The 12,308-nt window shown below is 45.2% G+C and overlaps 1 protein-coding gene across 6 annotated transcripts in view; it reads left to right on the plus strand.

The window, feature by feature from the left end:
* Nucleotides 1-11,023, plus strand: part of ZDHHC14 (zDHHC palmitoyltransferase 14) — a 262,933-nt gene extending 251,910 nt beyond the window's left edge. For 3 of the 6 annotated variants that reach the window (XM_081296614.1, XM_081296616.1, XM_081296615.1), the window contains one exon: nucleotides 9,749-11,023. In XM_081296614.1, the coding sequence (XP_081152740.1) occupies nucleotides 9,749-10,150 (402 nt within the window). In that variant the 3' untranslated portion in view covers nucleotides 10,151-11,023. The remainder of the gene's footprint in view (nucleotides 1-9,748) is intronic. The other 3 variants (XM_081296611.1, XM_081296613.1, XM_081296612.1) reach the window with 2 other exon arrangements.
* Nucleotides 11,024-12,308: the final 1,285 nt, after the last annotated feature.

Genomic DNA, 12,308 nt, shown 5'->3' on the forward strand with positions numbered 1-12,308 from the left:
CCCCATGCCCTTCTCATCCCACCAGGCTGCCTTCACCACGAGGAACCCAGGTTGGCTCTCTGCTTAAAGACAGAGAAATCCTTTGGGTCCTAAGGTTCCTACTCACAGCTAGGAATGCCCCAAGTACATGAGCACATCTTCAGGAGAGGACGAGGTGTGTTCTTTGTGGCCCCAACAAAGTTAGCGCTAGGACCAGATGGCAGGCTTGGGATTCAGCTCTTCTCAATCCAAGAGGGAAATGCCAACACCCAGAGGTCACAGAGATTGGGAGTCCCCACTCCAGAGATGCCAGCCTGAGAGAGCAGAGCTCCTCCCAGCAATGGTGGACAGAGGATTTCAACATTGGCTTTCAGCTGCCCATCGACCTTCGGGGTCCCTTCCAGTTAGTCAGACACCACTTCTGCTCATTCTGCCTTGTCACCATGCCAACAGCACTCCATTCTATGGTCCATTTCTAGGTCCCTGAGGCACCTCGAGTGGGCCTTTTAATGGTTTCCATCTCTCCTTATGGGCTCCTATAGTGTAGGTTCCGGGCTGACAGGTTCAGAAAGAGCCATGGAGCAGGGCTGGCCCTGAGCAGAAGTCCCACCCCACTCTCCTCTCCCCAAGTCCTTTGTGTTCATACCACACGGTGCTCACCAATCTCCACGCCAGAACAGCCCGTGACCATGCCATTCCAGGCCTTTGACATCGAGATCTCCTTCTAACCATCGCCACAGCCTATGAGGCACTAAGAGCTCCGTTCCACAGATTACCAAGCAGTCACAGAGAGCTTAAGTAATTTGCCTAAGGAAAGTTTTGCAGTCTGATCGCAGAGTCTCTGCTCTATACTATGCTCTTCTGCCTCAGTGAAGAAGCACTTCCAGAGAGCTCGCAGACCATGCAGGAAGGAATTTCCTTCCCCACTCTTTCAGTCCCATCAACCCATTATCCTCACCCTCTCTCCCTGTGAAAATCTACTCTTAGGAAGAGATCTATTATGAATCATTTACACCTTGGGGGAAATTTAACCCAAATTTCATGAATACATGAATTTCAATTATCAATGAATATTTTACCCTCTATTAAAAGCACTTGTCTTTGATAATAACAACAACAATGATAATCTAGTGTTTCAAGGCTGTTTGTTCAGTACTATATCCCCAGCATCTAGAAGAGTCCCTGGGATGGTTGATTTCAGCAAATGTTCATGAAGAGAGAGACGGGGAGAAGGAGAAAACAGAGAGATTTAGATCGACTACAATGTGCCCAACCCTGGGATAAATGTTTTACATGCATTATTGACTCCCTTAATCCTCACTGCGCCCTCTGATGTGGGTATTTTAATTGCCCCTTGGAGGAGACAGGGACTCGGGATGTTAAGTATGTGACCTAGTTAACGAGTGATAGATCTGCCATTTCTTTCTTGGCAGTCTGAAGCCATGAAAACTGCTCTTTGTAACCACTGTATCTAAAGTCTCCCATGGGGAAGGTCTTCTTATGAGAGCAGGGGTACTGAGCTCCTCTCAGGGCTGAGGAAATCATGCCACACAGGCTTTCTCTATAGAAGGATGATGAACTTCCTACAGTCAGTCACAAAACCAGACCATGGGACTAAATGTGTAATGTCTCCATCATCTGACCTACACCTTGACAGTTTCTACTCTATTACAAATGGCAGGGTTAATCCATGGCAAATAGTGTTAACTATTTTTTTTTCTCTACTCGCTTCCCTAAGACCAAACCATTTGCAACACTTCAGACTAGTGGAAATCAGGAACTCATTCACCAAGTGAATTATTGACCTGTTCTATTATTACACTGCTTGGAGTTTATCTAATTCTGGGGGCTCTGAAATTTACTGTTTTTCATCAAATTGTGACACTTTTGGCCATCCTTTTTTATTTTATTTTCCCTTCTTATTTCATTCTCTTTCTTCCTGGACCTCCAATTATACCTACGTTAGGCCATGTGATATTGGCCCCAAGGATAGGGCTTGAAGCTCTGAGTATTTTTCTTTAAACTCTGTCTCTCCTTCAGGTTGTGTGATTTCTTTTGCTACATCTTGATGTTCACTGATTCTTTCTTCTGCTGTCTCCTATCTCTGTTAAGCTTATCCAGAGAAGTTTTCATTTTAGTAATTATACTTTTTATTTCTAGAATTTTCATTTAGTTCTATCATATTTTCTTATTGATTTATATGCCTATGGGTACTTTATTGAAACTGGACAATTTTATAATAATGTAGATGTTGTTATCTTTCTCTGAAGAGTTCAATTACTGGCTTATCACTTGAACTTGTGTAGGCCTGTATTATATTTAGCTATGTAGACCTATGAGAAGTTCAAGAAGTTTCTCAGAACCCTCTAAGTATGTCTTCTCTGAATGTCTTGTTAGGATTTTTTTTAGGGTTTGTTAGGGTGGGTCTAGGATCTTTCTTTAGGGCATGGTTCTTTCTCCTAAGGCACAACCCTTCTTATGTCTTGGTTGGAGGCAAGGTATTAGTGGTGTTAATGATATCCGTGTCCCCAGTACTACTTTTATCAGCCTCCAGGCTTTCTGTTCCACTCTCAACCCCACTGCAACTTCTGTCTTGTAAGCCTTGGGGTAGAGGGTTCTCATGTGCACAGCAGAACCCTTTGCTACAGACACGGGGACTCCACAAGAACTTGGGGTCCAATGCCTGGGCTACAAACCAAGTCACTTTAACTTCTTCATATTCAAATCATGTTCTTCACTCAGCAGAACTGCTATGACCCTCTCAGACTCTAGCTCTATGCCAGGTTGGGAAATTGTGCCCTGAGACAAGAACTGGTTGGTCACGGGCTTGCTTCGTGAGTTTGCCTCCCCTCAGGGTTTGTGGTCTTGCATTGTTTATTGTGTGCTATTTTGGCACCATTTGCTTCCAGTATTTTGGGCAGGTCTGTCTAGTCCTTATATGCAGAGCAAAGGCTAGTCCACTGTCTGTTTTCCTTCATTTCTGGGAGTAGAAGTCTTGTCTCTACAACTACAGGACATGTTGCAGCTGATGTCACCATCTGCCCCAGACACATATTTTTGCTAAACTCCACCAATAATAAATACTGAATTATCTGTGGGATATGATTACTCTGACCCCAAACCAGTTCCAGTGCTTATCTGAAGGATGAGCATTTATTGACACTCAAGATCAAAGGATCAAATTTTGGTCTATCATTTTATTTTAGGACCAATATCCAGATCAAGAAGCCATTTAATGTATGATAGGAAAAGTGCTCCTAGGGAAATACACACTATACATTTTAGAAATTAGAGATATTTTCTAATTCATTATAAGTCTTAGACAAATGCTGTGACATTGCAGGTCAGAAAAATTCAATGAATATTGATAGACAACTGGCACCTAAGTTCACTGTGCCTTAGTCGTTGTCTCAGAAATGGAAAACAATCACCAGTAACTAACCATCTCATGCAAGTTGGGGTGGTGGTAGTTACCTAGTGCCTAAGTGAGCTTCCTTCTAACAGATTCTCAAGGAAGAAAATGATAGAGGCATGAAGTCACACTTAAAGCATCATGTTGGCATGTGTGACTGCAGATGTGGCCTCTGCCATCCAACTCATGAAATTCTGAGGAGCTGAGCTGGGATAGTGGGCAAATAACCCTAGTACTAAGGATCATATTTTCAGGTTTTTATTATGACCCAACATGGAAGTTCTTTCTATGACAAGGTATGTGTGAGTATCCGTGACATCCAGTTATGGCACAGGTTTTAGCATTTTTATTTTATTTAATTGCCAAATAATTCAAATTCTAGATACCATTAGAGTCATAGTTTATGTTGATATCTGACACATATAGCTTCAAAGAGTAACAAAGTGTATAGTTGTTGGAACTTAAAAAAAAAACTTACTATATTTACTGAACCTAATATTTTACATCCCCCTTACTAAAGCCTGGACCTGAAAAGTTCCCCAAAGGCCCAAGTGTGGAAGACTTGGTCCCATACTGGCAGTATTAATAGTGGAACCTTTAATAAGAGGTGGAGGCTACTGTTAGGTCATTGGGGGAATGACCCTGACGGGAATGTTGGGACCCCAGCCCCTTTCTCTCTGTGTGCATTCTGGTTGCCATGAGGTGAGCAATCCTCCTCTATTGTGCACTTTCATCATGACATATTGTGCCACAACAGTCCAAAGCAACAGAGTCAAGTGACTGAGCCAGAATAAACCTTCCCTCCTTTTAACTTGATTATCTCAGATATTACATCACAGTAATGGAAAACTGACTAACTCACTCTTTATCCAATATCAAAACAAGAATAACCCAGCAGATGTATCATTATTAAATAAGAATTGTGTAATCTTAAAAGTCAAATACAGTAAAAAAAAAATTACTTCAACAAACTTAATAATAATATTGAGTAAAATAATAAAAAAAAAGCTCTCCTCCTAACCAGTATCTGTATTTTAGGTGAACTTCAAAAGTTTATGCCTTCTAGCATCTATAAGAGAGCTTTTTAAGACTCTAGGACAGGGCTTCACAGCCCAACAAAGACAAACCATGCCTAGCTGTAATACTTTTGACAGAATTGGAGCAAAAGAAAGAATTAATTTCATTCATTATTAAATTGTATACAGATCACCTAGAAAATTCCTAGCTTTGTTTTTAGTAGCATTTAATGTGCACACTAGGTTTACTTCAACCAAGAAGTCAGCCAGGATAAATAAGATCAAATGTATTCCAAGAGGGGCAATTTTATTTGAAAATCTAAAGAAACAAAAAGGAAATGGTCTTTTTGGCATTTAAATTTGTATCATTGAGCAGTAATGTGTGTGGCATCCAAATGTCACAAACCATAAGCTTCTTTGCCTGTTAAATGCTGAAGCTCCATGGGGCAGTAATCGGCCCTCAGGGGGACTTACCACAGTGCTCCTACAGTATAGCATAGATCCTCACACTGTCCACAGAAAGGACTTTTCACAGACATTCCTACTAGAGAGCAAGATTCTATCCTGTTCCTATTCACCATTTGATTGATTTTTGACCTAAAAAAAAAAAAAAGATGGCAATTCCATATGATTCAACCTCATAGTCCATAAATACAAATCTTTAAAGGATTGTTTCTCAATTCGCTGTTCCTAGTAGATGGATTGTTCTTGGCAAGAATCTGGGTGCTTAAATGTTTTTCTTCAAGATTATGTAACTGCTGAGATAAATACTATAGCTTCTTGGCGTTAGCTGGAATAGTCATAGCCACCAAATTTTAAGAGAAAAAAAAAAAGCAAGCGGGGATGTCTCCCTCTACTGGTGGAAGGTGAAAGAGTCCTCAGATGAGAAGCCAGGGGAAAAAAATAGGAGAGAAATTGATGAGGGGGAAAGAGAATGGGTAAGCACAGAGAGAAAGTTAAGTAGAAAAACCAATAAACAGGTACAGAAGAATTAGAATGAAGGATTTTAAATTTAAAAAAAGGAGGGTCATTTCCATAGTAACCCAGAAGATACTATTTTTCTCTATGAGGTTTTTTAAAAACCACATAGAATTTTGACCATGAAGGCTTATCAACTCATTGTTCTTGGAACTTTGGCACAGTACAAAATATGAAGAAGCACTGATTTTTTAAAATATCATATATCCTTAGTATTTTTCTAAGGAGGCGATGTTCAAAACTGGCAAAATTAATATTATGAGAATTATAATTCCAATGGATGGTGTCATTGCTCACTTTGGTTGGAATCTGATAAAATCCCACGGTCTCCACTATTATGAGCCAACAGCAGGTCTATATGGGCCATACACTGCAAACAGAGCCTGATCTATGCTTGCCCCCAAATGGGGATGCTCTTCCCAAGGGAAGTCTGTCTGAATGTAGCAGGCTATCTTCCAGGTCATAGGATTCAGAAGGATTTAGACCCTTGGGTTTGTAGTCCCAGGACCTGCACCCACTGGGACCAGGCAAACTGAGGATAGTGAAGATCAGATTAGCTAGACATATGAAAGTAGTCCCTCCAGCACTGTGTCTCAAGGACAACTTTTTAACCTGTCAAGACCAAGGTTAAACTAGGCCTTGCACTGTCAAGCTTTACTTGGAGAGAGTCACCTTTAAGGCATCTCAACAAATCTATGTAGAACAGGTGCTGAAAGTCAGAGAACTCTGAGTTACAATACTGATTTGGAAAAGATTTCTGAATGATTTGGAGTAGTTTTGGTTTTTTTTGTTTTTTTTTTTTTTTTTTAGTTCAATGGTTTAGGCTCAACTTTTTCTTTCCTAACTATTTTTTCCCGTCCTTCCATCAGTGTCCTCCAACCTTACACATAAGAGACAGGAGAGCAGTTTCAACAGGGTTCCGGGCCACAGAGGCTGACATAGGATTTGACTTGAAGGGTTCTCAGCAAGTGGCCTGACCAAGGTAAAGTACTGGGTGTGCCCAAGAGTGGATCCCAGTCTCAAGAGGCCTGCGTCAAGCCATGGGTGTTAAGAAAAGGAAACAGGTATGCCAGATCAAGGCCTGGGAAGGGGCTAAGTCAGCAAGATGCCCTGGAGCTTCCACTTCCTTAGCTAAATAGTGACTGCACCTCTTGGTCTGTGCTATTTAAGTCAGCAAGTGATGATCATGGCTGAAAGTCTGAGAAGGTGCCTCAGACTCAACATTAACGTTTCCTGTGACCTTCACTGCCCACTGTCAGCAGCCACATTATTACCAGAAGGTTCTGGTGGGTGTCCATGAACTCTGTTATCAGGCTTGAACTGGAGAAAAGGGTCAGGGAGACAGGAAAGGGCAATTGATGGGGGGCCACAAAGTAGGAAAATGGACAAGAGAGGGCTGGGGTTGTGGCTCAGTGGCAGAGCGCTCGCCTCGCATGTGTGAGGCCCTGGGTTCCATCCTCAGCACCACATAAAAATAAGTAAAATAAAAGTATTATGTCCTTCTACAACTAAAATATGTGTGGGGGGGGGGACAAGAGAGGGAGGAACAGAGGGGGAGAGAGACAGGGACAGAGAACGAGGCAGAGAGAAAGAGGTGGCCTCCCTTGTGCCCCTGCCACATGGCTTTGAAAACCCCTTCCATCTCTAGTCACAAAGTACTTGGGCTGATCCCTAAAACAGAATTTGCCAATTGGTTTTCAATAAAAAGGTCGAAAGAGCGGAGCAAATCTAATTTGGAATTTCCTTGGGCCTGGGGAGGGGGATGTGAACAGAAAGCACAGGATGAGTGAGGGCTGAGAGGGGAAGGTTGACACGGAGAAAGACACAGTCATCCAGGAGGGGCCTTGGATTGTGCACTGGAGGCCCCTGTCCCATCTCCTCCCTGGTTTCATATGCAGGGCCACCTGCAAATCGGAGCTGCCCAACAGGAAGCAGGAGCCTTGCTCCGTCTCTACCACAGGGAATATTCCTGAACTGGTCTTTGCAAAGCGCAGCTGCTGGATGCTAGCACTGAGTCTAAAGGACAACTGTTTAACCTGTCAAGACCAAAGTTAAACTAGGCCTTCCACTGTCAAGACCAAGCCCATGCCCTGAACAGAGCTGGAGCCAGCCTGCTGACCACCACTGTCCACAGGCAGACAGCCGTCACCAAGAGTCAACACCTGGGTCCAGAGTCCCTGTAAGAGCAAAGAAAGCTCCTCAGCTGCCCACCTGACACTAGGAAAAGCCAACACTGGCCTACGGGAAAGGATCACCATGTTTGACAGTCAGCCCATGTCAAGTACTTTCAACGGCCTTGTCATCTCCTCTGAATAGTCCCCATTCCCCAGCCCCTTCCCACCCTCCCAGGCCCTTCCCCAAATCTCTGTTTTGTTGGGGTCCCACTGGCCAGGAGGAAGCATGAGAGAAAAGCAAATCTTGCCTTCAGACTGGATTTCCCTCCTCAAGAATTTCCTGTTCCTCTTGCCTAGAAACCACGGGTTTTGAACTTCTAAAATGTTCCAATTTCTGAGAGTCTGCAGCTCCCCAGCCTTTTTAAGTAGGCTCAGGGCCAGGATGGGAGGCAACCTACACTTGTGACTTCAAAAAGAAAGCCATACATGGCTGATGGGCATATTCTGCAGCAAATGAAATGAATACCTGAGGATTTGCAAGTTCAGGTGAACTCTGTCCCCCTTAAGGCTCCTCTGTGCACACATTTTGTATTGCTGCTGGGCTATGGGTCAAGGTGAGTGGCAGTTCTGGGTGCACCCTGGCAGGCAGAGGTGGTAGCACCTCAGCCACCAGGATATTACTACCTGGTTCTTTAGAACACTCCAGTTCTGAAAAGGAACAAGAGGTAATAAGCCAAGTGACATGTAATTAAGTATCTACTGTATATCACAAGTCTGGATGGTTTGCAGTCGAAGGATTCAAGCTTCCAATGCTGGATCTATCCTTTGCTTTCATCTTTGAGGTCTCAAGCTCAGGCCCAACCCACCTAAGCCTTGGTCCCCATCCAGCACATAAAGAGCAGAAACATGATTGTTAGGAGAACTTAAAGAAACAGAGCAGGGCATCCAGCTAATCACTGGAACAGTCACAGGGTGCTCACCTAATACCCACACCCACTCTTCCTGCTGTAAAAAAAAGCTGCTTCCAAATTTCACTAACAATGAACCACAGAGGGTCAAGTTTAGGATTTCCAAATTCTGGGAAGTGGATTCTAGCTCAAGCGTGTTATAGGTCAAGAAGAGAGTTTGCTGAGCAACCCGGGATTTATGCTGTTTTCTTTGCCAGTGATTAAAGTGGAACAAAGGACGTGATGTGATGTGACTTCAGAACCCTTGGAAGAAAGGGAGCTGTCTTCTCAAATATTGGCATCATCATGCCCCAGGAGACCCCTTCATGGTTCCTGAGGCTGATGAAAACCCAGCAGGAATTCTAGGCCTTTGCAGAACAGTCTGATTCAAACCCCAGGGCTTCTGTGACCCTTGTATCATTCTATTCTTCTTTTGGTCAAATAGACAGAGCCGTTTTTAAGTACAGCTCAGCAGGATCCGGTCACTATCATATTGCTCTGCAGCCATCACCACCCTCCATGTCCAGAACTTTTCATCTTTACAAACTGAAACTCTGTCCCCATTAAACAAGCCCCTCCCAGCCCCCTCCCCCAGCCACTCTGTCTTGCCTTCTCACTGTGGACCTGACTGCTCCAGGTACCGGTGTTGGTGGAATCAATTGTCTTTGTGTCTGGTTCATTTTACATAGAGTGCCACCCTCCAGCTTCGTCCCTGTTGTAATGTGTAAGAATCCCCTTCCTTGTTAAGAACTAAGAATATTCTTTTGTGCAAATAGACCATGTTTTGTGTAGGCGCTCAGCCATCAATCCATGCCGGATTGCTTTTGCCTCTTGACCTATTATGAACAATACTGTGAACGTGGGTGTATTTTTAGAACAATACGGTTTTTTTAAAAAGAAAAAATGATTTTCAGTTGGTAAAAAGCAGCTGCCTCAGACTGCTTGAGGTGGTAAAAAGCCTAGTCCATGGGGTTGTTTTAAAATCACATCCTTAAGTTGGGGACAGAGGCCCTGGGCATCACAGCCTGTGACTGCATGTTACTTCCTGGACCTCCACCCCTGGGGGGGGGGGCACCTGGGGTGACTCTTCCATTGAGCAGTTTATTCCGTCCAGATGTTGGTCCTTACCACGGGGGCGGGGGCGGGGATCTCCAGATGCACCTGGGCTACTGTGCACGCTCCCTGCACCCACCCGAGGTGTCGCTAACCGTTTTTTCTCTTCTTACACCCTCCCTCCCCGCCCTGCTCTCCCTTCCCCCATTTATCTCCGCCTTCTCTCTGCTGGCTCCTGCTGCGCTCCAGTGCGATCAAGACCAGTGCATTCAGAGCACCAAATTCGTTTTGCAGGCCGCAGCCACTCCCCTGCTGCAGAGCGAGCCCAGCCTCACCAGCGACGAGATGCACCTGCCGGGGAAGCCCGGCCTGGGCACGCCATGCACCAGCCTGACGCTGGGCCAGCCCACACCGCCCTCCTCCATGCCCAACCTCGCCGCCGAGGCCGCGCTCTCGGACATTATGCCCCTGAAGGACGAGCACGGGGGCCACCAGTTCCTGACCCCCGAAGAGGCGCCCTCGCCCCCGCGGATGCTGGGGGCCGGCAGCCCGCTGGCGCACAGCCGCACCATGCACGTGCTGAGCCTGGCCAGCCAGGACTCTCTGCACGAAGACTCCGTGCGGGGCCTGGTGAAGCTCAGCTCCGTGTGACCCCTGTGGCCGACCCCAGGACCGACCGCAGGGCTCCTCCACAGGCGGTGGGAGCCAGCAGAGGGATGCACCCCGCAGCGTGGAGATGACAGTCCCAGGCCTGGGGTGCAGAGACCCGCTTAGAAAGCCAGGGGAGCCCCGTCTCATGGCAGAGGGCCCGCAGGCTCCAGAAACTCGGAGCTTGGTTTTATCTGAATTTTCTTCCCCACCCTGAGCGCTCTGACAATAATGAATATAGAGAAGTGGCTGTTTTCGGGCATTCGGAACCTGCAGGTTGGGCCTGGGGAGGGAGGACCCTCGGGGTGGGATCTAGCCAGGGAAGAAAAGGCGCTGCCCTGTCTGCTGCTCGGGACAGACACACGGAAGGTTTCTGACACGTGGCCAGACTGAAATCGCACTTAAGTGTTATGCTACTAATATCTGAAATAGACACGCCGTCCCATTTGTTAATTTAAAAACTACAAAAGTTCTAAAGGCAGAAAACAGACCGGGTGTGGATTTGCATGCCAGCTACCGTCTGCATTCCAGTGGTGTTGGTATTCCGAAGGAAATGCTACTCTCTTTCCTTCTTCCTTTTTTTATTTTTGTGAATTTTCAAGTGCTGTTTTGTTGGCAGATGGCCCAACGGATGCAGCCCAATGGACAAGGCTATTGGTGGCTGATTAGTCCACTTGGTTCTGTGTGGATCGGGAGCGTCTGGGCTGCGGAGGGCTGCTGGGGGTTTATCCTATCCAGTGCCATTTAACCTTCTGTCTAGGGGTCCGATGGGGTGTTGCCTTGCGCTGCCCCCTGCAGTCTTCACCTCCTTGTATGATGAACTCCCCGTGGACAGCCAATAAAATGACATCCTCTGTTATTTTGGATCTGCCTACAGTCGTCCTTAACAGCTTATGTGAGAACAAAACCATCCAAAGGACCTGCAGAGAGTGTGTACTTTTTTTTAAGTGCCCCTAGCATGGAATGATTTAAAAACAACCAAAACTCAGAGCTGTGGGTTGTGGGGTATCAGATGGTGATTGAATGATTTCTTAGTTAAGGGACATCCTGTCCATACCACCCCCAACCTTGAATCATTGCTGTTTGACACAATGTTGAGGGAATTTGCTCTGCGATTAGATTGCCATGCAGCAGATGATCTGCCACAGGTAGAGGGAGGGGATGCTCAGGGAACAGGGGTGTTACCTGACCATCTTCCTGGTTCCATGTTGTGTTCATTGTCACCAAATCTCACAAGCGCCACTTGAGGTCCTGGTAAAGGTATCCAAAAAAAATGAGGAGGAGAAACTGGCTCCAAGTTTAGGCTGAGATCTCAGAGATCATATTCTAAGCTACACACTAGTTCAAATGGAATTAAGGAAATTACTACTTCATTTTCATTTATCAGCTAAGGGAACTGGCTTTGTACTGGGAGGAAGTCACTTTGGAGGCAGCCTCAGGGAACTCAGCAACTTCTCGCCTGGCTTCTCTCCAACAGCCAAATCCACTCAAGTTCAAAATCATATTCATGCTATTTACAACCAAATGAAAGCAAGTACATCGTTTATTAATACAAGTAACCACAAATGATGTGCATTGGTAAGAAAAGGCTATTTCTCCTAGAAAGAATTGCCATTTTATAGAAAATAAAAGGGAAGTAGAAAAAAGAAAAGCACAATTTTAAATATTACTTGGGATAAAACCAATTCTATTTGAGTCAAAAATCAATTGTGTTGAAAATCCTGCAGATTTTTGCTTCATGATATCTTTGAGCCATCTTTATTTTTCATACTGAATGCAAGTATAGAAAATGGAAAGGTAAATTATGTGTGGCCATTTTTTTTTTTTTACTTCCTAGACTACCTGACTGCTTGTACCCACTGGGGATTTAGGCCACGGCCCTCCTTACAAAACACATACTCACACCCCATGTTCCTTGAAGGTTCTCTGAGCATTGTGAGCATTCTGGACACTCTCTTCCTCTGGCCTCCTCCTACCTGCTGCCTGGAGACCCCAGGAGAGAACTGGCCCTGATGAGAAGGGCCAGCTCAGCCTTCTTTCTGGGATCAGGAATGTGCGGTTCCCTTCCCAGTCTCTGCCTCTGGAAGACAAAGACAGTTGTCTTGAGAGCCCTTTCATCCCGGACAGTCTCTAACCCAGAGGTTGCTCATTTCCCATGACC

The sequence above is a fragment of the Spermophilus citellus genome, assembly GCF_964194105.1.
Source record: "Spermophilus citellus genome assembly, chromosome: 5".
NCBI lineage: Eukaryota > Metazoa > Chordata > Mammalia > Rodentia > Sciuridae > Spermophilus > Spermophilus citellus.